This window comes from Sinocyclocheilus grahami, unplaced genomic scaffold (assembly GCF_001515645.1).
Source record: "Sinocyclocheilus grahami isolate Dianchi unplaced genomic scaffold, SAMN03320097.WGS_v1.1 scaffold48.1, whole genome shotgun sequence".
NCBI classification, from domain to species: domain Eukaryota; kingdom Metazoa; phylum Chordata; class Actinopteri; order Cypriniformes; family Cyprinidae; genus Sinocyclocheilus; species Sinocyclocheilus grahami.
Genome location: NW_015505227.1, coordinates 2,477,835 through 2,501,397, shown reverse-complemented (window position 1 = coordinate 2,501,397; position 23,563 = coordinate 2,477,835). Strand labels below are relative to the sequence as shown.

Here is a 23,563-nt window from a genome sequence, read left to right as displayed (position 1 = left end):
ATTAGGGCAGGAGACATTTCCACTTTAATCTTGGCTAGTCCCACCACTGCTTCAGGCATAGCATTACCCAGGATGCACGATTGTAAACATTGGCCCATTTTCTCATGTGAGAAAATCCCTATGCCACCACACCTCTCCTTATTTTAGATTTTGCTATCCCAAAGTACTGTGCTCTGCAAAATATATAAACAGAAAGAGCTGTACCGATAAATATGAGCTGGCAGGCCACCAAGCAAAGCATAAGGACTGAGATAAAATTTGACCCAGCCACACCTCAAATTATCAGGCTAATGGAGGGGGAAAAATCACCACTAGAGTTTTAATATTTACCAAACTTGTGTGGCCTCGGGGCAGGGAAGAAGTTGTTTATCTTGTCTGGAAATATGTTTATATGTAAATCTCTCTCACCTGTCTCAGGTGAATTAAACATAAGTAGGGCAGATGTCTGAAATGAGAGAGTGCTTGCATCAGGAAATTAAGAAATCCCAAACCAGGACATAAACAAGGAAATCTAAATACTGGAAATCAAACTTGATGACTTGAAATGGACACTGGAATTTAGGGATAGATGCCAGCCAGCCATCCAAAATCACACTCCTTTTTTACTCATCTGCACAAGAGACATCTGTCGTTTTATTTATCCAGCTGTATGTCGCACTTCTACTCTACTGTGTTGTCGTTTGAATTCGAAAACGAACTCTAACCTATATTATCAATTGTCCTTAATTCTGATGAATGCAGGTGAGTGTATTAATTCAGTGTGTGGCTATTGTACACATATAGCATTAAACTCCTAGTTGCCATAGTGCTGTGACCAGATCCACCTTTCCAGTAATATGAGCAGAGCACCTGTTCAACGCACACAGGGGTCATTTACTGGTACTGCTCATGTAAACCAAGCAAAAAAGACCTATTCAAATATTTAAATTGCATTTAAATGTTGTTTTACTTGCTGCTTCAAAATCATAACAGAGAGATAACAGAAGTCTGACCTGGGTGATGGAAACATTATGTACATTCTAGGACAAATATGAATAATAAAATAGGCAGTAAGGTTTATCAAGGCCTTTTTGTACAATATGCTGTGTTTTATGGTATTACTCTCACAGTCTGATATTAATTTAAAGTAGGGATGTGAATAATAATAATAATTATTATTATTATTATTAGTTGTAGGCCTAGTAGTAGTAGTAGTATTAACCACTGTGTTATTATAAGATGATTCTCCTCCATAAGGGCTAAGATCCAGTTGTTACATAAGGTGTCCAATATTTAGGCTATTACAAGATATTAAAAAATAATAATTAAAGAATCGTTGTTTTAACTGATACAAATCTGGCCTGTGTTTGTCTAAATTGACGTTTTCAACTGACAACGAGCCAGCTCGGAGCATCCCGCTAGCAGCTGCAGCCTAAACTATCCATAATGGCTGCCGCTTTATTGTTCATATCCTTCATTGTGTTTCTTCATTGAGCGCCATTTTGCATCAGGGCGAGTGCCGCCATGGGAGCCAACAGCCCAGTCATTATCCCGTGAATTTATTTTTTATTTTTATTTTTTGCTCGTTTAAACGTCAATCTAAAATTAATAATATCCGTGCTGCTGCCTTTTACGTCTAATGTTATCAAACACAGCCGATTTTGTTAAGAATATATTGTTTTCAATTTTCATTACAAAAATTTATGATAATCACTGTTCGTGCTGCATTGTTTAGAAAGGTTCGTCGGATTTGTTGCTTGTGTTTTAAAAATATATTTAGAGTTTTACTAAGTTTACTGGCTTATTCTTTTTTCCCCCTGAGCTTATGCAGCTCTCACCTCTTTCTCGTACCAGTATTAATAACTCAGAATATCATTCATCACAATATAATGATAACAACAATAATAATAGTAACAATAATAATAATAATAATAATTAGTAGCTATTATAAACATAATCTTTGCGTATACTCTTAATAACGTTCCTCAAACATTAACTCAACCTGCGGACTCAATTGTGTAAGCTAGTTTCTTCACAATACATCAATACCAAGGAGAAAGAACAAATTCTTAAAATGAATGTCTTGATTTAGCCTATATTAAAATATTAAACATTCCTTATGAAATATTACAATAAAGCTTACAGAATCAAATCACACTCGCTCCACCATGTTGTTGGTTTATTTTTTATTTCAACTATGAAAATAACGTACAATAAATAAATTTGAAATTTACTATTAAAGAATCTCAATAAATAAACTAGTTCTAAAATCATTCAATAGGGACAACGCCCGCCTTGGGAGATCTGCTAAAAGCAGTTCAACTACCCTTGTGTCTGGCACAATTCCTGAGATTCCAGTGATTGAGTTTCACTGAAAAAGTCCGCAACCATTCATCTGTTGACACAAACTAAAATCCGAGAATCAAAAAGGCAATAAAATACCTGAAACCTCGACAGGGGCCATCCCGATGTGTATTCAAAAAGATTACATCATCGTATTTTCAAAATAATGAACAATTTATTTCCTTTTAGGCATTGTTTCACGCCTTTTTGCTTTTGTTAAAAAAAACTGTTTAGGTAGATCTCTTTTCACTTTTTTTAATGTCTCATTATAGGAATGTTGCGGTCGAGAAGCATTCATGACATTGCAATAAGATGGAGTTCGATTGCTCTTGTATGCATTTTTATGTCATAATTGTTCAGAACTGTAAATGCTGCAAATCTATAGTACAAAGGGTGCTCGTAAACAAGTCAAAATCTTCCTCAGAGAAGTCAACTGGACTGTCCAGTGAGCTCTGCAAACTCGGCGATAAAGCGTCCGAAATATGCAGGCAGGAGTCCGTCGAAAAGAAATTCAAATCGGGTAGAGAGGTGGTATCCTGCGGCTCTGTGTACGAATGCTCCGGCCCAACTGCTCGGCCCTCAGCCATTGTGGTGGGGTTATCTGCTGTAGGCGTTGGATACGGGGGGGAGTGAACCGCTGTGTCAGGAACAGATGCAGGCTCCGGCTGGTTCGCCTGGCCCTCTTCAGGCGTGGGCTGGCTTTTGTCCGCACTGTTCGTGTAGGAGGCAGTTGTCGGGCACGTCTCACTCTCGGAGGTTGCTGCCGAACCAGAGCCAGAACCAGATACTTCCAGTGATTGGCTCGAATACGGCGAAGCAGCGTCGGTTCCCTCCAGGTGCTCGAAACCGCTGGGCTCGCCTTCTTGCCCGTCCCGGTGGTGCGTAGTTTGTCTTTTGTGCTTCATGCGTCGATTTTGAAACCACACTTTGACTTGGCGCTCGGTTAGATCCAAAAGTGCTGCTATTTCAACGCGCCGGGGCCGACAGAGGTATTTGTTAAAGTGAAACTCCTTCTCCAATTCAAGTAGCTGCGTGTTGGTGTATGCGGTCCTCAGCCTCCGTGAACCGCTGCCATTATCCAGTCCACCTTGAGCCTCTGCAAGAATCAAAACAGAAATAAGTACAAAAGGCGAAGTCATCGAACTTCATATGAGAAATTGTCCAGATGACAATAAAATCCCAGTGTCGAACAGCCCTGTGGTTTGGGCTTGTCATGTAGCAGTGACTGCAATGGTCAGGCATGTCTTGTGGTGTACAAGCGTTATTTCAGCAAACCCCATATTTTGTAGCGTTCCACAGCTTTCACAATATATACTCATATCCAAAATGGCTCCCCAAGCCATGAAACAAGGTTATGAATAAATATCGAGTCTCAGCTGACATCAATTGCGATGAAATCGTTATTATAGATCAAGATCTACTATCTGCAGGATGGCAACGTAATCTTTCAGAATGTGCATAGTTTTGTATATGTGATAAGAAATGGGGGAGGGGTGCCTTTTAATTTTTTTAAAGACATTACTGGAACGGGATTTTAAATATATATATAGCCTATATATGATTGCACAACACTTATGCATGCTTAATGGTGCTTGAAATGTAGACATCTGATGAAATTACACAATTATTCCTAAATATTATCCCTAAATACAGAGAGCTCGAATACAAGCCTATCCAAAGCAGGTTATGCCGTCCATCACATACAAATAGGAAAAAGAACAATTTCGAAAGGGCTTTTTTTTAATTGCGTAAAAATTCGAAGCATGTGACATCACACTGTAATAATTAGGTGATAATAACAGACAATTAAATTCTTTAGAGATTTAGCTAGTTTGACTTCTATTCGAGTCACGAATCATTCAGGGGAAATGTCCAAAATACACAACAAATGCGTTCACTGCTTTGATAAACGTACCTGTCGGGGACTCCAGTCCCGCGGTTGTGTATCCGGAGGATGCCTGAGATGGGGAGGCTGCTACAGCAGCAGCAGCAGCAGCAGTGGCTCCGAGCTTGGGGCACTTCTTGGAAGATTTTTTCTCTTTCATCCATGGGAACTCGTGGGCCAGGGGCGCGCCACCCGACAGCGGGACCGGGCCTTGCTGGTGCTGCGTCGGCGGTGCTGTTTGTGTCCGGAGCTGGAGGCCATTGGAGGCAGTTCGCTTTTGGCTCCTCGGTCGCGCCTGGTTGCCTGTGCAGGGACTCAGACTAGGGATGGTGTGCTCGAAAGGAGGTGGAATTGCTGTCGAGTCCTTGATTGATGAAGTTTGAAATGACTCCAGGACAGCGGGGAAAGACGTCAGGCACTCTGCAAGGGAAGGCTGGCTGTTGATGAACCCAATCTCCCTCTCAAATTCAAAATTCATCGCTTCGCCTAGGCAAAAAGGGCGTCCAGCGACACCAACATACGCAAAAAATAACATCCAAAAAGCTAGGATTTATTTTGCGTTCCTGCTATGACGGCATTTGCGGGCTTTAATAATTGTGTATATTGGTGATATTACTAGCGTATGGGGACCTGGGTCTACTAAACTGAAGACTATGGGCGAAATTGCAGCCAATTCCTGGTCACATGACTCATCTCAGCCAATCGAAATTCGGGGCCTGGTGGCAAAAGAAAGCAATATTCGTCTGAATTGCTAAAAAAAACAAAAAATACAACAGGATATTATAATCCAGTTCTTATTGTAATATGGACGAAATAATAATAAAAAAGGCTCTCGCCTGCCATGTGTTCGGACATTCCTGTTTTGTCATGAGGGATGAAGTGCAGGCCTCTTATGTTAGACAATAACAATCCAAATGCAGAACTACCGGTGATGTAATTCACAGGCCTTGCCTGATAAGGACATCCACAATATGGCTTCTTGCGTATTTACAATCAAGGGTCATTAATCTTAAAACTTTTGACAAGACTAACAGACAAGAGATGTAGGTCTAGAAATATTTCATTTATCAAGCACATAAATAAGGATGTACAAGTGTGATGGTGAGATTGTCTGCCACATTTACCGAATAGGACATTCCCAGCCATTACAATAAAAATAAATTATTTTGAGGTTTACCTTTAATTAGATTTTTTTTTTGTTATAAACACAGCCTCTGAAGAATTGCTGAAAACTGGGACATTAAAGAGCGTAAGTTTGCAAGTTAGATAATTGTCAAATGTTTTTATAAATATTTTGCTTATTTCTTAAAATGAAGGTGTAGATGGGACGTATAATACCGCAAGAAAAATAGTTGTTAGCGGTGTGCGTGTGTGAAACATTTGCTGACTGTGACAACCAAAAGTTCATCGTGAGGTCGCGCTTTACGAATGGAAATTGCGTATGTTTACTTGAAATTCTATTGCACATTGGACGAAGAAAGCAGCAATATAATCTTAGTTGATGAAAAACTAAGCAATATTGGTTGCGTCAAAGTTTAAAACGAATGGGAAAAGGGGGTGGATATTTTTAGAGCAAGAGTAGAGAGGCAGCAAGGGTGATCAATCTTTTCGCCGGCAAAGCGCTTGACAGCAGCTACCCTCAAGAATTCGCCTTTTTCTCGAAGATCACAACAAAGAAAACCCCCATTATTCCCTCGTAGATTTGTGGATTTTTTTCCTGTATTATTTTTTCTGCATTGGATTAAATTCTATTGGCCAGTCGCATCGATAGGAGTAGAGATTAAAACTAAATTGTGTTGCAGCCAGCTGTAATCTGAAACTGACTTCACAATAATTCGGATAGCTTCGTTTCGTCGTTTTTCTCCTCTAAAAGAACAGTGGAAACAGATAAGCTATAACCCTGTGTGGGTGTTTGGGAATTTTAAAGGAAATGCAAAGCAAGCTGTAGGCCGTGGACAGGCCTTGCCTGATAAGTACATCCACAATATGGCTTCTTGCATTTTACAGTCAAGGGTCATTAATCTTAAAACTTTTGACAAGAGTAACAGACAAGAGATGTATAGGTGTAGAAATATTTCTTTTATCAAGCACATAAATAAGGATGTACAAGAGTGATGATGAGAGTGTCCGCCACATTTGCCGATAGAAGATTCCCAACCATTACGATACAAATAAATTATTTTGGGGTTTACCTTTAATTAGATTTTTTTTTAAACTCCGCCTCTGACGAATTGCTGAAAACTGGGACCTTAAAGCGCGTAAGTTTGCACTAAATCCAGGTCAGAGAATTGTTATATAATATTTCAGTAAATATTTTGCTTATTTATTAAAATGACACGTATAATACCGCACGAAAAATAGTTGTTAGCGGTGTGTGTGAAACATTTGTTGACTGTGACAACAACCAAAAGTTCATCGTGAGGTCGCGTTCAGAATGGAAATTGCTTATGTGTTGACTTGAATTTCTATTGCACCTTGGACGAAGAAAGCAACAATATAATGTTAGTTGATGAAAAACTAAGCAGTATTGGTTGCGTCAAAGTTTAAAACGAATGGGAAAAGGGGGTGGATATTTTTAGAGCAAGAGTAGAGAGGCAGCAAGGGTGATCAATCTTTTCGCCGGCAAAGCGCTTGACAGCAGCTACCCTCAAGAATTCGCCTTTTTCTCGAAGATCACAACAAAGAAAACCCCCATTATTCCCTCGTAGATTTGTGGATTTTTTTCCAGTATTATTTTTTCTGCATTGGATTAAATTCTATTGGCCAGTCGCATCGATAGGAGTAGAGATTAAAACTAAATTGTGTTGCAGCCAGCTGTAATCTGAAACTGACTTCACAATAATTCGGATAGCTTCGTTTCGTCGTTTTTTTCCTCTAAAAGAACAGTGGAAACAGATAAGCTATAACCCTGTGTGGGTGTTTGGGAATTTTAAAGGAAATGCAAAGCAAGCTGTAGGCCGTGGCCACTTCGGAAAGGGGTCAATCTAAAAGGCCTTCCTTCACTACAGAACGGAGTTTACTGCGAGGGACTGGGACGCACTGATAATCTCTCTTTTTATTTATTGTTTGTGTGTTTTATGTTTCTATTTCGGACAGTACTAGCATAATCAATTGTCAAGTGATCCTTTTTTTCAACTGTTTTTTTTCCCCCGCTGGAAAATAATGATTACATTCTGGGACGAATTGAACAACCATGTATTATTTTTTCTGCATTGGATTAAATTCTATTGGCCAGTCGCATCGATAGGAGTAGAGATTAAAACTAAATTGTGTTGCAGCCAGCTGTAATCTGAAACTGACTTCACAATAATTCGGATAGCTTCGTTTCGTCGTTTTTCTCCTCTAAAAGAACAGTGGAAACAGATAAGCTATAACCCTGTGTGGGTGTTTGGGAATTTTAAAGGAAATGCAAAGCAAGCTGTAGGCCGTGGGCACTTCGGAAAGGGGTCAATCTAAAAGGCCTTCCTTCACTACAGAACGGAGTTTACTGCGAGGGACTGGGACGCACTGATAATCTCTCTTTTTATTTATTGTTTGTGTGTTTTATGTTTCTATTTCGGACAGTACTAGCATAATCAATTGTCAAGTGATCCTTTTTTTCAACTGTTTTTTTTTTTCCCGCTGGAAAATAATGATTACATTCTGGGACGAATTGAACAACCATTTTAAATGCTTAAAGGGATTTCTTACACTCTAAAAAATGCTGGGTTGTTTTAACCCAATGTTGGGTCAAATATGGACTAACCCAACTGTTGGGTTAAATTTTGGTTAAATTTTTTAAATTAGCTTTTTAACCCAACAGTTGGGTTAGTCCATATTTGACCCAACATTGGGTTAAAACAACCCAGCATTTTTTAGAGTGTACGATTTGTCTTATGCTGTGACTATCTATCTATCTGTCTATGTATCTATCTATCTATCTATCTATCTATCTATCTATCTATCTTTCTATTATCTAAAATTAATTAAAAAAATAGAAAATTCTAAAAAATGCTGGGTTGTTTTAACCCAATGTTGGGTCAAATATGGACTAACCCAACTGTTGGGTTAAATTTTGGTTAAATTTTTTAAATTAGCTTTTTAACCCAACAGTTGGGTTAGTCCATATTTGACCCAACATTGGGTTAAAACAACCCAGCATTTTTTAGAGTGTACGATTTGTCTTATGCTGTGACTATCTATCTATCTGTCTATGTATCTATCTATCTATCTATCATCTAAAATGCATGAAAAAGTTAGAATATTTGACTGTTTGATTCGTCCGTACAAATGTGACTGTATTTTCTGTATTTATATAAAATGCAAGAACTTGCTTCTTATGCCATTTTTTTATTCTGATAACAGCTTTGATGTGTTTTTATGAGATATTTAGACACATTAAGGTAGTATAAATGTCTGTAATAGTATAAAACGTTTAATCAATCACATGTTGAGAAATCAGGTAATTGCAAACCGCTAAGCGCCGCGTTGGTTTTTTGTATCTAAAATGCATGAAAAAGTTAGAATATTTGACTGTTTGATTCGTCCGTACAAATGTGACTGTATTTTCTGTATTTATATAAAATGCAAGAACTTGCTTCTTATGCCATTTTTTTTATTCTGATAACAGCTTTGATGTGTTTTTATGAGATATTTAGACATATTAAGGTAGTATAAATGTCTGTAATAGTATAAAACGTTTAATCAATCACATGAAATCAGGTAATTGCAAACCGCTAAGCGCCGCGTTGGTTTTTTGTGCATGCCATGGAAATTATCACTGTTGTAATAGGCCTATTTAATTTCTTTATTTTGTATTCACGAGGTTCCAAATTTCATTGTCTACATTTGTCTAAAGCCTGGGCATGCTAAAATCAAATCTGTCGCTAAATAAATGAGCACAGACAGCAAGGTTTTTTTTGTTTGTTTTTTTTTTTGCTACAATAATCGATCGAGATCCAACAAGCAAAAATATGTTTAGTCATCTATTATCTGTACTTTTCTTCTTTAAACTTGGGATTATTTGTAATCATTTGTTTTAATTCCATAACCAGTTATGAGTGTTCGACGATTTTATTGGACTCCCTTCACGTGACCATTGCAGGCGCGGCCTCCAGGGCTCTTTCACAGGCCTCGAAGATCCCCCACCCCCACCCCTTTCAGCCTTTGCCTGTAAATTCGTGTGAGTCTGTTTGGTAAACTCATGAACTTCTAGAGTGGAAATGAATAACATAACATTTTATTAAAGAATTGTTCAACAACCAACTCTTAACAAGGAAATAAAAGTAGTTACAAAGGACAAATGAAGTTCTCAAAATGTTTCGCTATATTTCGTCTAAATCTCGACTATGCGGGAACGGTTTGATTCCGTTCTTGCGCCCCCTGTACAAGTCAAGACATTATTTATACAAGGGTAACATGAACCTACATATCTCTAAAATACAAGAACTAAAAATTAATTTGTTACAATGACAAGAACACAGCGTCTTTTTTATAACAGGTAGATACTAAAAAAGTACATTTTTATCGATATAAATACATGGGGATAAATAATACAAAAAAAGAAAGTATTTAAACTGGCTATAACAAATAAATATATATTTATGAATGTTCACTTGAACACACTTAGCGAAAGACGCTGATTGAAGGTCTTCCGATTCAAAATAAGATTTACTTTTCTTCCTCACCCATTAAATGTAAACTCTAAGTGCAACAATGATGCCCAGAGGAGAGCGCATTAGGCGTAAACAAAGACGTCTGCGCCCTGGCTTGGTTTCCCGGACATGCATTTTTGTTCAAATATACCCTGTTTCCACGTTAAGTCAAGATATGAGAAAATGTGGGCCTTTCATATTAGTTTGGACTAATGTAGGCGAACCCAAAGATTGAGAAAGATAAAGAACTAGGGAAGGAGTATGAGGGAAAGGGAGGGGGCAGCGAGTTGAGAACGAGGGAATGAACTTTAATTTACTAGTATTCTCAACTCTTCTTTTTTACCCTGTGTCAAAGCCATAAAATGTTATTTACTTATCATTAATAGTGATAGGTAGCATAGTGTAAAACGGACTTAAAAGAGATGAATATCTTGATCACGGTGTCTTGTTAAAGACAAGGTGCCAGTCTACTGCTGTTTTGGGAACAATTTAATAAAAAAATCGACTGTTTTTTTGAGACGTTTAAAAAAGGAGGTATGTGAAATAAGGGTGGTGGACGAAAACAATCCAGTGGTTTTCTTGCACCAGTAATTTAAATGTAAGCTATACCGTACCGCCCTCCAAAGTGTGAGGAATGCAGCAATAATGCTGAAGAAATACACAAATATTTAGGATGATATAATGAGGTCGTACAGCTAGACAGTCTATTCCTTGGCATAAACTAGCCACTTTTCATGAAGTGTATCATTTAAAGGGGTATTCAGACCTATGGATACTAAGTTCAGGTGTGTTTACGTATTAATGGAAGAACAACATTGACACAAACCGCTGTTCTAGTCATGGCAAGAAACCACTGGATCATCTTTTTCAACCCCATTGCATCGCCCCATGGGTTAGTCTGTTTCCTTTTGTCTTCCTTTCATTTTTTCTGTTTTTTTTATTTTTATTTTTTGTCCAAACCTGCTACAGATGAGTCAACTTGGGTGCTTCTTGGATTCTACCCTGAGAAGGATGGTGTGCAGACAGATCCGTATATGACGGATGTGGGTCACACGGTCCATGGTGCTGGCTCGCCGACATCTGTGTGGCACCGTTGTAGTCCATGCTTGCTGACTGGTGGTGTGGTAGGTGATTGAGGCCATACATAGAAGGCCCAGTGGCAGGCATGGCATCAACATAGCTACCTCCCACATATACGGGGCTACCCTGCATGTTTGGTGTCCCATAGGTGCCACTGTTACCCTGTAGCCCGTGTGGGTCATAATCCGGTGCAGTGTTTCCATACTTCTGTTGGGGTGGGCAACCTTTCATTGGGTTCTGATAGGCTGTTGACATGGCGTATGCATTTTGATGGGGCTTGTTAAAAGATGGTGGGGAGGGAGCATCATAACTGCCCATTGAGTGCATAGAGTTCATAAAACCAGCTGAGGACTGCATTGGGAGAGGTGGGCTTCCTGTGGGGGAGGGCCCTCCTGAGGACGAGCCGATGCCTTTCAACTTTTGATCCTTCTTGTACTTCATCCTCCTGTTCTGGAACCAAATCTTGATCTGCCGCTCGCTAAGATTGAGCAGATTGGCCATCTCCACGCGCCTCGGCCGGCACAGGTATCGGTTGAAGTGAAACTCCTTCTCGAGCTCCACCAGCTGAGCGCTGGTGTAAGCGGTGCGTGCTCTCTTGGAAGCTGCAGAACCCGGAGGGCTTTTCTCACCACCGCTGCTCTCCGCTGGGGTGAGAATGAAATAAAACATAATTACTCCACACGGAAATTGAATGCATCGTTCCCACTAATAAAGCCGGCCATGAAAAACTTATCCCCCTGATATTGGTTGTCAACACTTCATAACTTTGGCATTTATTAAGAGACGCATGCCCTAACATTGACCTTGTGTATGTAAATCACATTACAACTAAAGCCCAGGGCCAGATTCATACTGTGTACTAGGCAACGGTGTGTTTGCTACATGGTTTGTCTTTTGAATGGTTTACAGGGAGGATTAAGACGATAGAAACCTCTACATGCAGATTCAGAGGCTTGTGGGATAAATCTTCTGTTATCTGGACACAATAATTATGTATGACAAGTGATGTGGCATTGCTGCTATCTAAAATCTGAACAATAATCTTTGTGTACTGATTTTTTTTTGTCTGATGGTTTTATAGTCAGAGTGTATAATCATAAAATCATCACAATTCTGAGACTCATTTTAGTTGTACAATAAATTGAAATAGACCGACCTGTCCCCTCGTTAAACATCCAGCCACTAAAAAATATCGAAAACATTTTAAATGGGCATGGTCTGATTTAGTCCCACCCCCATTGTATCCCATTTCAAGCTAACAATGTTGGCCAACATCTGTCTCGGTCAAGAAGGGTGAGAAGAGGAGAGAATAGAACAGAAGAGAATAGGGGGTTTGGCAAACACACCGTTAGCTGAGCTTGCACTAGGGGAGGTGTTTTTTTGCTTGGTGTTCTGACGTGACTCCTTCATCCACGGAAAGATTTGCTTCGTGAGAGCTGGGTTTGGGGCCAGAGAGGATGACTTGGATGACGATTTGGCCGTGCCCCCGCTGCCAGCCCCACCACCACCGCTACCACCTGGCTGCTGGGTGGCATTTGAGGCAGCAATGTTTACAGCGTTCTGAGGAGGGGAAACCTGGGGGGGTGGGTGGTGTTCAGGAGGCAGACTGGGCCGCATGCAGCTGCCATTAAGCTCTTTCGTCTTGGCATGCTGAGGCTGTGGGGGTGCGCTGGTGCCAAGCGACTGTAGGGAGCATGCAGACCTTTGGTAGTCACCCTCAAGATGTGCCGAGTTCTGGAAGGCTGGTGCTGGGGCATCATAGCCAAAACCGTTTGCCCCCTGGTACGAGTATCCTCCGAAAAGTGTTGAGTTGTCGTAGTAAGTCGTTTTCTGCATTTCCAAAAATCGAGTTACCGGCTACCAGGGTCCTGACGACCTTCTGGAAGAACATTGGCACTAGATGTCACGTGACGGTCTCTTTCCAATGGCCTCTTGGAAGCTGACCTGAAAGGTTATAAGAGGCACATAATAAGAGAGGCGCGAGGTAAATCCATCTTACTGCACTGAAAGACGCCATGACATGAATAGCATGTTCCCACAACGCAGCCTGCAGATGCTCTCTCTCTCTCTTTTTTTACCACCCCCCCTCACTTTCTCTCTTTTGCACAGCATAACAAGCCACACATAAGGGTTAGAACTGGAGGACTACATTTCATCTGAATTGTTTAATCAAATTTTTGTTTCTATTGCATGTTATTTAAATTGTACTTATTATTGCAGATTTATCTTGCTTCTGTCCCTTAAATAAATGTTTTGTGTTGTGGTCATTGTTCTTACTGATATGCAAGTGTATAGGAAAAAATTTATAAAATAAAATAAAATACTCTTCTATTATAAAAATTAAGATGTTAGAAATCACTGGCCAAGGTGTGTTTTAGGCTGAAACTAGGGCTCCATTCTGAGCTTCTGATATTGTTTAAAAACATTTCATATATATTTTATTTTTGCAATTAAAACAGGACTGAAGAAATACAATAAAAGACAACAAAGCGGTATTAAAAGAGAAAAATAAATATGGACAATACAGGCGAGCTCTGCGGACATATGAGAGCTCCTGCCTCCGACACAAAGGCCATCTTTGGAGGGCTTTCTCCAGTTACAAACAAACGTATTTGGGCAACATTTAAACCTGACAAACCGGCATTGTGTTTCTTAAACTTTGCTGCTGGCCTTTATGAACGCATAGGCAAAGCTTCACCGGAAGCTTCGGACGGTGTTATTCATAATGATCGCTGGACAGAAATAGACAAATCCAGCCCTTTAAAAAGCTCAAGACGTCGCAGCTTGGCTCTGGTGTTGCTGAGAGGACCGGGCGAAAACGATCACTCAAACACTTACAGGCACCTAGCATTTATTCTCACTCACTCGCCTGGGTAGTAAATGTTATTAAACATACTAAGGGGAAGCCAAGATATTGCGTAAGATGTTTTAGGAGGACCACTGTGGCTTTTGTTTTATCATATACTTGCAAGTTCACTTCACAGTGGGCAATACAATTATTGTAATTATTTCGTGTCCTTCCTCCATAGCTACAAATGATATACCTGAGCTGGAAATTTAAAATTAATTATATGTATGTAACCATAAATGGTACATAAATGTACTAAAATGACTGGAAGACTAAATTAGTATTTTAATGCTGTCTTATATTTCGTTGGATACGTACACATACATGAAAAAAAAATTTAACGAAGGCCTGTTTTACATTAACCCTGTTTAGCGTCTTGTGATTGTTTATTAATTTAATTATTTGCTTTCGTTGCGAAAATCAAATACAAATACAATAAAGATAGAGAGAAAACGAAAGAAAAATGATTCATTTGATCAAGTAATGAATAATACTGGTTTATATAATTGTATCTATCTATCTATCTATCCAATAATAATAATAATAATAACAATAAAGTGTTCCACAGATAGCATATGTGGTTTTGAAATACTATCTGAATTAATCATCCTGATATTATATTGTTCTAAAACAGTAGCCTATATGTATTTTTTTTTCTTTTGTTTGTTTAAAAACAAAAGGAAAAGCGATTGAAAGCTGACATAACATTTTGAACCAACATTAAGCTTCAGGGATCATAAATACATTATTGTAGAAGCTTAACTCATAAAGAAAAAAATCCTTTGTTAAAATGAACTGGAATAATCGGTGAATTTCTTTTTCGAAGATATAATTCTTTCTGATTATAAAATGTACTTCACTGCATTATATATTTCTAATCCTACTATTAATATTCTATTATTTAGGAGAGGTTTGTGTTTCTGTTGTATAAAGCTTAAATGTGAGCTACAGCTTTTGGACATCGACTCAGTCTCAACACGTCACAAATGTCGGTCATTTATCTTCGAAGAGGACGGCCGGAATCCTAATCATTTACTCTAAGGAATTGTTCAGGGGAGAGGAAGGGGAGAGGAAGAGGGGGATATAAAAACAGGCATAATAGATATGAAATCATATCGCAGTTCCATTAAATGGAACACGTAATGTCTTGGCCCTCTTGTTACGGTAACACAATAACCAACTTTTCTGTAGATCCAACCCTAACACAATTACGGAGTCGAGAGCGGACGTAGTAGGAGCAGGACCAACCCAAACGTCAACAAAAACAACATAGCATTGCTTGGGCGCCTATTTGCTATTCGAAAATAAGTTACCTGATATATATGTAAATTTCTGAAGAATAGCTTACATATAACCCCAAAAATATAGTAGGTAAATATTTCGATTAGAGACACCCACAGTCTTTGCATTCGGAAAGAATAGGCCTTGAACGTGCAAATTCAATATCAAATGAAAACACACCTTGGTGCCAATCGAACCATTGGCTGAAATCGTTAAATCATTTGAATATTTCATACTGACGTTTAACCACCGCATTTTATTTGCCCGCTTTAAAACACCAACTCAGTCTTGAAAAATGATTCGCACGCTTTTCTACCAAAGCCAACTATGAAAAGAAACATTCCACAGAAATTATTTCCTTTATGTAACAAAGCCAAAATTAGAGTAGATAATACAATCTGGGGTGCATTTATTCAGAGGTAGCGGAAAGAAAGCTCCAGCTTCAATGGAAGCTTAAAGCATTGTGAACTCTTCTTGAACCGCGTTTGGAGTCATATGGTCATAAATCACTAGGACACACATACCGCCATTCACAAACTGATAGCCTATTTCAGACCAGCTTACCTTAGCCTCTGACGAGAGACGCGGGGGCAGGCATCATATTTTCCACATTCGGCCACGCTGCAATCAATAAAAAAGCCCAAAGCTCATACCAGTTTCGATATTCCAGCCAAACAGCGCGCGTCAAACGCCGGGTATCTCGAGCACGGCTGCCCCGCGCCAGAGTGCGGGCGCTGCTGAACGATTCCCCTCGGCTCGCGAAAGGGGGAGACGGTCTAGCATGAAAGATCTGAGGTATGCGAGGGGGGCTGCAAATGGACAGGCAGCACTTCTCCTGGCCGCCCTGTCGACTGGTACGCCCTGCTCGCAGATAACAATGGCCTCAGATTTCCCCTTCAATCTCCCCTTGCCTTTTCCTCACGGCGCAAAATTGAACATCATAATCCGAGGTGGGCTCCCGATTCGCCGTAACATCTCCCTGTCTCATGTCGGGGCCCGGGGTCTGCTGGTATTATTTGCTCGTCTTTGCTAGGTTATTGTATGTAGTCAACACCAGGCCTTTCCAGCTATTGTAAATAACGGAGCAGGCTGGATGTGAGAGGCGCAAGCGTTAATCCCCATCAAACAGCGTCACCAGTGAAAACTTATGCTAATTGCAGGCGCTCGGGACAAGATAAAGGTCTATAACGGAAGCTGAAGAGTTTTTTCCCCGAGTCTCTTTCACTTGTGTGGTTTAACTATTATGCTCTAGTAACATTGTTTAATAGGCAACTATAGCGGAGAGGACCCATTTCTCTCTCCCTCTCTTACTCTACCAGTGTATATTAAATTACCAGGAAGTACGTTCTCAGCGCCGGCTTGCTTCTAGCTTGAGGCAGAAACAACATTCTATCTGTATTGTTAATATTTCATCACATCCCTGCCAACACACCCAACTAGTATAATAAGTTAGGCGCAAAACATAAAAGCCAATGAGGTGGGGGTCTAAGAACAAGAGAACAGACAACAGGCGGACTTGAGACCTGAGGGAGGGGCGGGAAAACAAATTACCAAAAAGAAAAAATAAAGTTTTTTTTTTTTTTTTAATATTAAGAAGCTCTGTCGAGTCCTGGTCACACAAGTCCTGCGAGTATCATAGATGGCGCGTGCACGTTAAAAATAGACGAGACAGTTCCTTCTGTTTTTACTGTAGGCTACAAAAAGGACAACATTATCATCATATCATTTAAGGATGGAGGACAGAATGGAAAAACGCGAAAAGGAAACGAGGAAGAAAGCCAGCGCGAGAGCAAAATGGAAAAAAGGGGGGGAAGCACCAAGGTGTTCAGAAGATATTGCTACTTCTCTCTCCTTAAGCCAAACACCACGTCTCCCTCTCTCTCTCTCTCTATTTTTATTATTCAGGACACTACCCCCGTCGTTTATGGCTACGTAAGATTTATGACTTCCACCATACACGGGCAGCTGTAAACAGGCAACTTTAAAAAGATGCATTTCTGCTAGGTGCTTGAATAGGGAGCATCACCAACGGTGTGGGAGGAAGGCACAAGGCAAAAATGTAGGTGTCTGCAACTTTTTACTAAACGGTATTGTTCCTTATTTTGCAACCTTTGCTAAAAGGATCCAATGGGGAGCCACTTAAAAGGGCACTAATTAACTAACACGTGGGCTGAGGCAACGAAATGCAGAAAACACAAATTCTACTCTTCCATTTTGCCATCTTTCAGCTGTGATATAAACATTAACAAACTGTTATTGTTCAGAGAGTTTGTCGAATTTTACAGTTCGGATTATGTCATGCTGGTTTTCATGGACTGCGAATCATATTGTTCATTTTCAAAAAGGACAGCATATTGAGCTGCGCGGTGATGGATGTTACATTTATCGTTATTTTTCATTGGAATACAAAAAAGACAACCACAGCCTCGGTGCTTTATTTCCATGGACGTACATCTCGAGGAATCAGAAACAAAACTACACTTTCGGACATTCTATCCACCTCACGCCAATCCCTGGATACTCCTTTTTTAAATTAAAATTGAGTTCGTTTTAAGTCTAATGTATGTCTGTGTTGAAAAAGGACATTGAAGAAGTATTAAAATTTTATAGATTATGCAGCTGTATGGAGTATTTTAGTTTGTGATACGTAATTTCTACAAAATTCAATTTTTAAGAACAGTGATAAAAAGGGGAAAATAAGTTTTTGCAAACCATTGCCTTAAGTGAGTTACAATTAGTACTGTAGGAACAATTTAAAGAGGAAATTGTGTTACGTCAATAGGACATTGGTCTTAAAATATAATGGCATTAATGAAAAATATATATATTCAGATTGCTGTGCCCCTGAAATTAATATATGGCATACAACAAGACAGCAAATATCTCCAGTAGCCTTTTGGCAAAACAATTCATGAGCAGCTGTTAATGTTGTTGTTTGGATGTTTATTTACATGGTAAAATCATGTTGTGAATGTTATTCTAGCGTGGGACTGTGAGTTGCGAGTCACCGTTTGCTAAGCAATTATTTAAGGTGTCAAACGATTTTTTCAAAGACTCTGCAAATAAATGTCATGCATGAGCAGCCCCAAAAATGAAAAAGCATGCAATCACCATCCACGTCTCTATAAGTCTATATCACTGCAATGCAGATTTCACAGGCTGTCTCAAACAAACATGAACCGTTTTTTTCCTAATGGCAACATTCTTTGTATACATTTCAAAGACAACGTGGATGCAGCACACACGAGATACGCATCTATAAATATAGCATATAACATAGGGGCCTGAATTTTATTTTATTTTTTTATGAAATTTGTTCATCCAGTATGGAATGGTATAATAGACATCAAATTGGGATCAATATATGCAATCAAACATGCATTTGTATGGTACTGCATTACATGCTATTGCAGCTAAAATTCTGATCTTGCATTGTATGAAAATGTATTTGAAATTAAAACATTTTAATAAAACATTTGTTTTATTATTTAAATCAGTAAAAATCTAAATTCAGATTTCATAATAATACCAATGTTTAAGAAAAAAAAAACTCTTCCTCAAACACAACTAAAGGGTATAAATCACTGTCAAACGCAAAAAGATTGAATCACTTACCGAGATATTGTCCTTTATCACTTCTAGATTTTATGCAAGGATACAACTTCTTGATAACGAGAAGGAACTGTAAATAGAGGAACAGAAAAAAGGAGAGATGCTATCAAAACGGGGTCGCCAAAAATCCAATGAACCGTTTTTTTCCTAATGGCAACATTCTTTGTATACATTTCAAAGACAACGTGGATGCAGCACACACGAGATACGCATCTATAAATATAGCATATAACATAGGGGCCTGAATTTTATTTTATTTTTTTATGAAATTTGTTCATCCAGTATGGAATGGTATAATAGACATCAAATTGGGATCAATATATGCAATCAAACATGCATTTGTATGGTACTGCATTACATGCTATTGCAGCTAAAATTCTGATCTTGCATTGTATGAAAATGTCTTTGAAATTAAAACATTTTAATAAAACATTTGTTTTATTATTTAAATCAGTAAAAATCTAAATTCAGATTTCATAATAATACCAATGTTTAAGAAAAAAAAAACTCTTCCTCAAACACAACCAAAGGGTATAAATCACTGTCAAACGCAAAAAGATTGAATCACTTACCGAGATATTGTCCTTTATCACTTCTAGATTTTATGCAAGGATACAACTTCTTGATAACGAGAAGGAACTGTAAATAGAGGAACAGAAAAAAGGAGAGATGCTATCAAAACGGGGTCGCCAAAAATCCAATCGAGAACACCAGACCTCATGTAGAGAAATTGACCTCGAAGACAATTTGATGGTTGGCCACTGTTGACCGACATGTTAACCTTAAATTATGTTCGGGAATACAGAGAGAAATTCCAGGCCAACGAAAATGTTTACGCTGTATCCCAAAGTCCCTTACTTCTATTGATTTTCAACATGTATTGAATTAAGTATGATATTTCTAATCATTTAAAACAACCTTTGGCCTTGCTAACGGATTTACTGACAGAAGGGTAATTTGAAAACCTAAACCATACATGCGCTCAAACACTGAAAATATAGATTAATAAAGGAATAAAAACGTGATACTGAAAATCTGTAGTTAAATCGCATTTTTCCTCAGAGTTTAATAACATAACAAACTCTCTTGGCCTTGTGAAAAAAATGGCCTACTTTTATGTTAAGCAATATTTAGTTATTTATAGTTAAATAACATCCCAAAAATAGATAACAGTTAAAAACAGATAAACATATAATAACAATAATAATAATAATAATAACAACAACAGCAACATTAAACGTTTAAATATAATCATCATATAAATCAGACAAATTACGAAACAGATTGAAAATTATTAAATATAGCATGCAACAACGTTCGGCGACCACTGAGAAAATCATGAAGCGCGAGCCCCACCATTCTGGTATAAAATCCGGCCATAAACTTGATAAACACAATCCTTAATCCAAACGGGTGCCCTGGAGGACCGAAAATGGATATATACAGTAGGCGATGGCCTGAACAGAAATTGAATGAAATGGCCTTGCTGGTCTGCATAGCAGCGCTTATTAAAAGTGGAATAAAAACGTTGGATGGTTTCGTTCGCCGGCTCGTGACAGCTACCCCAAACACATAAATCAAAACGAGGATTCCCCCGACCTCCCCGACTCTGCGGCCTACAGCGCTATAAAGTTATTTATTGCATCCCCGCACTTACGCACGCCGTTGGCTCGATTCCATTCCCAGCACCCGGGCCCGTTTCTACCGCTTTCCGGGTATTTTTGGTCGATTCCTCCCCGGTAACACGCCAGCGACCCGCAGCCTTGCTGGACTAACCTAAAGTTACCTATAAGTGAAGGGTGCTCGTGCCCCAGCAAGCAGGAACGCTGCTGCTCTCCGAACAAAGGGAGGAGGCAGCTCCCAGCCAGAAGAGCTGATGAGCCAATTTTTAGTGAGGAAAATGGAAGAGAAAGCAACCACAGAGCAACGGCTTAGCAGAACCAGAACCAGCTTCTCCTCTATTACACGGAAAGCGTTCCAGTAGTGTATATTTATTGTTCAGGCTATAGAAGGGTCGGAAGGAAACAACAACCGGATTCACGTGCGCTCATTACTGCAGGCTTTGCAACAAAGGGCTCCTGCATCATTTATATAAATGCATATTAAGTGGATGCAGGGCAATGGGAGATTGTGTTGGGTTTGTATGACCGTTTAAATACAGTAAAGCTAGTCTTATACTGCATAGCTGCATACAACACTGTGAACTTATTTGCACTCATGTCTACTCACTTATAAACCAGTTACATTTTCACCTCTATTATCCTTCACCCTCTGATATTGCATCACCCACTGTATGGTCATAGCCATGTGTAATATATGTCTTTGTTTCAAAAATATTCATGCAACACGTAAGTAAGAACACGGAAGAGAGAGAAAACACGCGAAACTAAAAGAGGCGCGCGGCTTGGCTTTGACAGATTGGCACTGGGTTTGCAGCTTGACCTTTCTGCGGAGGTGCGATAACTCACCAGATTAATGATCAATCAGAGGTACTTTGGAATCCCCTTGTAATGTCTTATATTTATGCATTAATTTCCCGTTCTGTACGTCCACAGGCTCTTAAAAAGCACGTATGGCACCTTCTGGAAGTCAGCGCAAATCCGACCTCATTCCATTTGTTGTGTAATTTACCAGGCGGTTGTGAACTGGCGACTTAGTAGTGACTTGGCCCTCTTTCCAAATCCAAAATAATGCCCTGAATCCTTTTTATCCTTTTTAAAGTCTCTAGTCTAATAAATCCAGAAATAGGAAACATGCATTTTCATTTGGAATCCGCAATTAATGACTTCTGCCTCAGTGACACCCAGCAAAAACACTGAAATCGCCTGCCCATCACAGAAATGGTGAGCTTTCATCAAGTCCGTTCGTTGGATTCCAGTGCTTTGAAAAGTAATGAGCTCGAACGCTTAGCATACCCGAATGCCGAGAGAGGAGGCTGTTTTAAGCTGGGAGCGGCTAGCTATGTCTTCTTTTCTCTTGCATTCTGGCGGATGACATCCAACTTTCAACACCACAAACTTCAGTGTGAGGCCGCTGGATAAGTTAGGCCTTCTGTGGCCAATCTTTGAACGATTAAAGGAGTCCTTTCCCTCTCTTGCTGTGTGAATGGGCAGGGGGTTTGGTTTCTGACACCCACGCATATAGCATCAACTAAAGATTTCTGGTTCGTCTTACTGACCTGTGCGCAATGGTCACAACAAAGACGCGCACCAAGAATAACTTTTTCTCATATGCGAATTAATCTTTCTTTATTGTTTAAGAGTGGGGTCAGGTGGTTTTCTTTGTGTAAATGTTGTGTTTGTATTACTTAGTGATATATTGTTTAATTGACCCGCTCTAAAGCTTAACCGTGATTAAAATATCGTCCAAGTGGATTTAATGGTAAGGCTAACTAAACGAAACTAAAATCCCGAAGATTATGCATTAGTGCGCAACGCCCTGTAACCCTCCTTGCTCTAATAGAACTCATTCAGATGGTCCTATATCAAAAGTGATATTCATCCAAAAGGTTTTCGACCACAAAGTTAATTTTTAAGGACCATCTGTGCATAGGGTGGATAATGTTTAACTTTTTTTTTGAATGAAGACACTGACTGAGGAAGAGACAGGGTCTTTGGGTCAACCCAGGCCCATGCCCCCAGGGTCCCCAAAACTGCCAACTTTACAAATCTGACAAATGAGCAGAGAAAATTAAATTGCACCCTGTTAGAAATGAAACAGTTGCAGTTGGATTAACTTTAAGAGTAAAAGATAAGTTAAATCAGTCATTGAATGATTTATTTTGTGGTCGCCATGTAAATACGCGCTTTAGCAAAGCTACATAACTCCACACACCATTGCAGCACTGGTGCCCATGAAAATTACAGACTGTGATAATTATGACAGCAATAAACCATTCTTAGACTGGAAAATATATACATAAAAAAAGCTTTATGACCTAGTTGACAATCGCACTGTTCTTTAAATGGCTCTCTCTAACTGGTCCTCTCTCTGTACTGTCAGTGATTTATGATAAAATCAATCAAATTATATCCACTTAGACTTTTGTGGTTTTATTCAGACCTGTACGCTAGTTCACGGAAACCGTTGGTCACAATTTTTCTTTTGGACTAGCGACCATCAAGACAACAAAACCAAAAGTACTACTTAGAGAAGAGATTTTTCAAAATGTGTCAAAGCGCGCAGATTGACTCAGATGACTGTTTTCTGAGCTTTTAGTACCTTTTGGTGCATATGTCAGCAAGTGACAATGTAGTTTTGACTTGTTTGATGTCAAACATTTGTGTCAGAACCGGTAAGTGATTTATAGTCCAAGTTTGTTGACATTTAATTATATTATGTCTTCGTTCTAGGTAATATGCAAAACCAAATTTCTCTCGTCTTAATTAATTGAAAAGGACAAACTATATAATAGACTAAAGTGCTACATTTTACGCGAGAGATTTTTTAAATGATTAATTTTTGTAATTAATTATAATCACATTATATATATATATATATATGGGTCAACGCTGATATATATATATTTATATATATTTAAAAAAAAAAGTTTAAAAAAATATACAGAATAAAATAAAATAGGCTAATAAAAGAAAAGCAGTGAGGTATGTGAGGAATGAGACAACTTTTAGCCCTCATCGGTTACCAATTTGAAAGCAAGTGTCTTCGGTTGTTAGAAAACAAAGAAAAAAGTTTTCGAAGTCGGGCACACCCAGGGATGACTCTAGGTCACACAACGGATAATTAATGACTTGTCGGCAGAAGAGCTCGGGACACAAGGAAGAGTCCAGGCATGCGGCATCATTCGAAGCTTGCAAATCTTACCTGACATCCAGCATTCCTCCCGATCTCTCGGCTGAAGATGGGTCTTTGTTTTTGGAATATTTACGCAAAACGACGGAA

General features: G+C 39.1%; 2 protein-coding genes across 4 annotated transcripts; both read right to left on the bottom strand.

Annotated features, from left to right (window-relative positions):
- Positions 1-2,442: 2,442 nt before the first annotated feature.
- On the bottom strand, positions 2,443-5,136 carry LOC107582889 (homeobox protein Hox-B2a-like). The gene is made up of 2 exons (XM_016268915.1): positions 4,238-5,136; positions 2,443-3,418 (listed from the first exon to the last, which is right to left on the bottom strand). The coding sequence occupies exons 1-2, from the start codon at positions 4,740-4,742 to the stop codon at positions 2,679-2,681; spliced, it is 1,245 nt and encodes a 414-aa protein (XP_016124401.1). The 5' UTR covers positions 4,743-5,136; the 3' UTR covers positions 2,443-2,678.
- A 4,378-nt stretch (positions 5,137-9,514) lies between these two features.
- LOC107582888 (homeobox protein Hox-B3a) lies at positions 9,515-19,256 on the bottom strand. Of its 3 annotated transcripts, none has more exons than XM_016268913.1 (3): positions 19,234-19,256; positions 12,267-12,864; positions 9,515-11,564 (listed from the first exon to the last, which is right to left on the bottom strand). In XM_016268913.1, the coding sequence occupies exons 2-3, from the start codon at positions 12,754-12,756 to the stop codon at positions 10,804-10,806; spliced, it is 1,251 nt and encodes a 416-aa protein (XP_016124399.1). In that variant the 5' UTR covers positions 12,757-12,864; positions 19,234-19,256; the 3' UTR covers positions 9,515-10,803. The 3 variants fall into 3 exon arrangements, with proteins under 3 accessions (XP_016124399.1, XP_016124397.1, XP_016124398.1); XM_016268911.1 differs by lacking the exon at positions 19,234-19,256 and adding an exon at positions 18,665-18,728; XM_016268912.1 differs by lacking the exon at positions 19,234-19,256 and adding an exon at positions 15,614-15,700.
- Between the last annotated feature and the right edge of the window lie 4,307 nt (positions 19,257-23,563).

Excerpts from the sequence above, each read along its gene's own strand:
- LOC107582889 (XM_016268915.1), bottom strand. The coding sequence starts at position 4,742 with ATGTTATTTTTTGCGTATGTTGGTGTCGCTGGACGCCCTTTTTGCCTA. Across the intron at positions 3,419-4,237 it reads GGGACTGGAGTCCCCGACAG|AGGCTCAAGGTGGACTGGAT; the intron begins GTACGTTTATCA and ends TGATTCTTGCAG.
- LOC107582888 (XM_016268913.1), bottom strand. The coding sequence starts at position 12,756 with ATGCAGAAAACGACTTACTACGACAACTCAACACTTTTCGGAGGATAC. Across the intron at positions 11,565-12,266 it reads TAGTGCAAGCTCAGCTAACG|CGGAGAGCAGCGGTGGTGAG; the intron begins GTGTGTTTGCCA and ends TTCTCACCCCAG.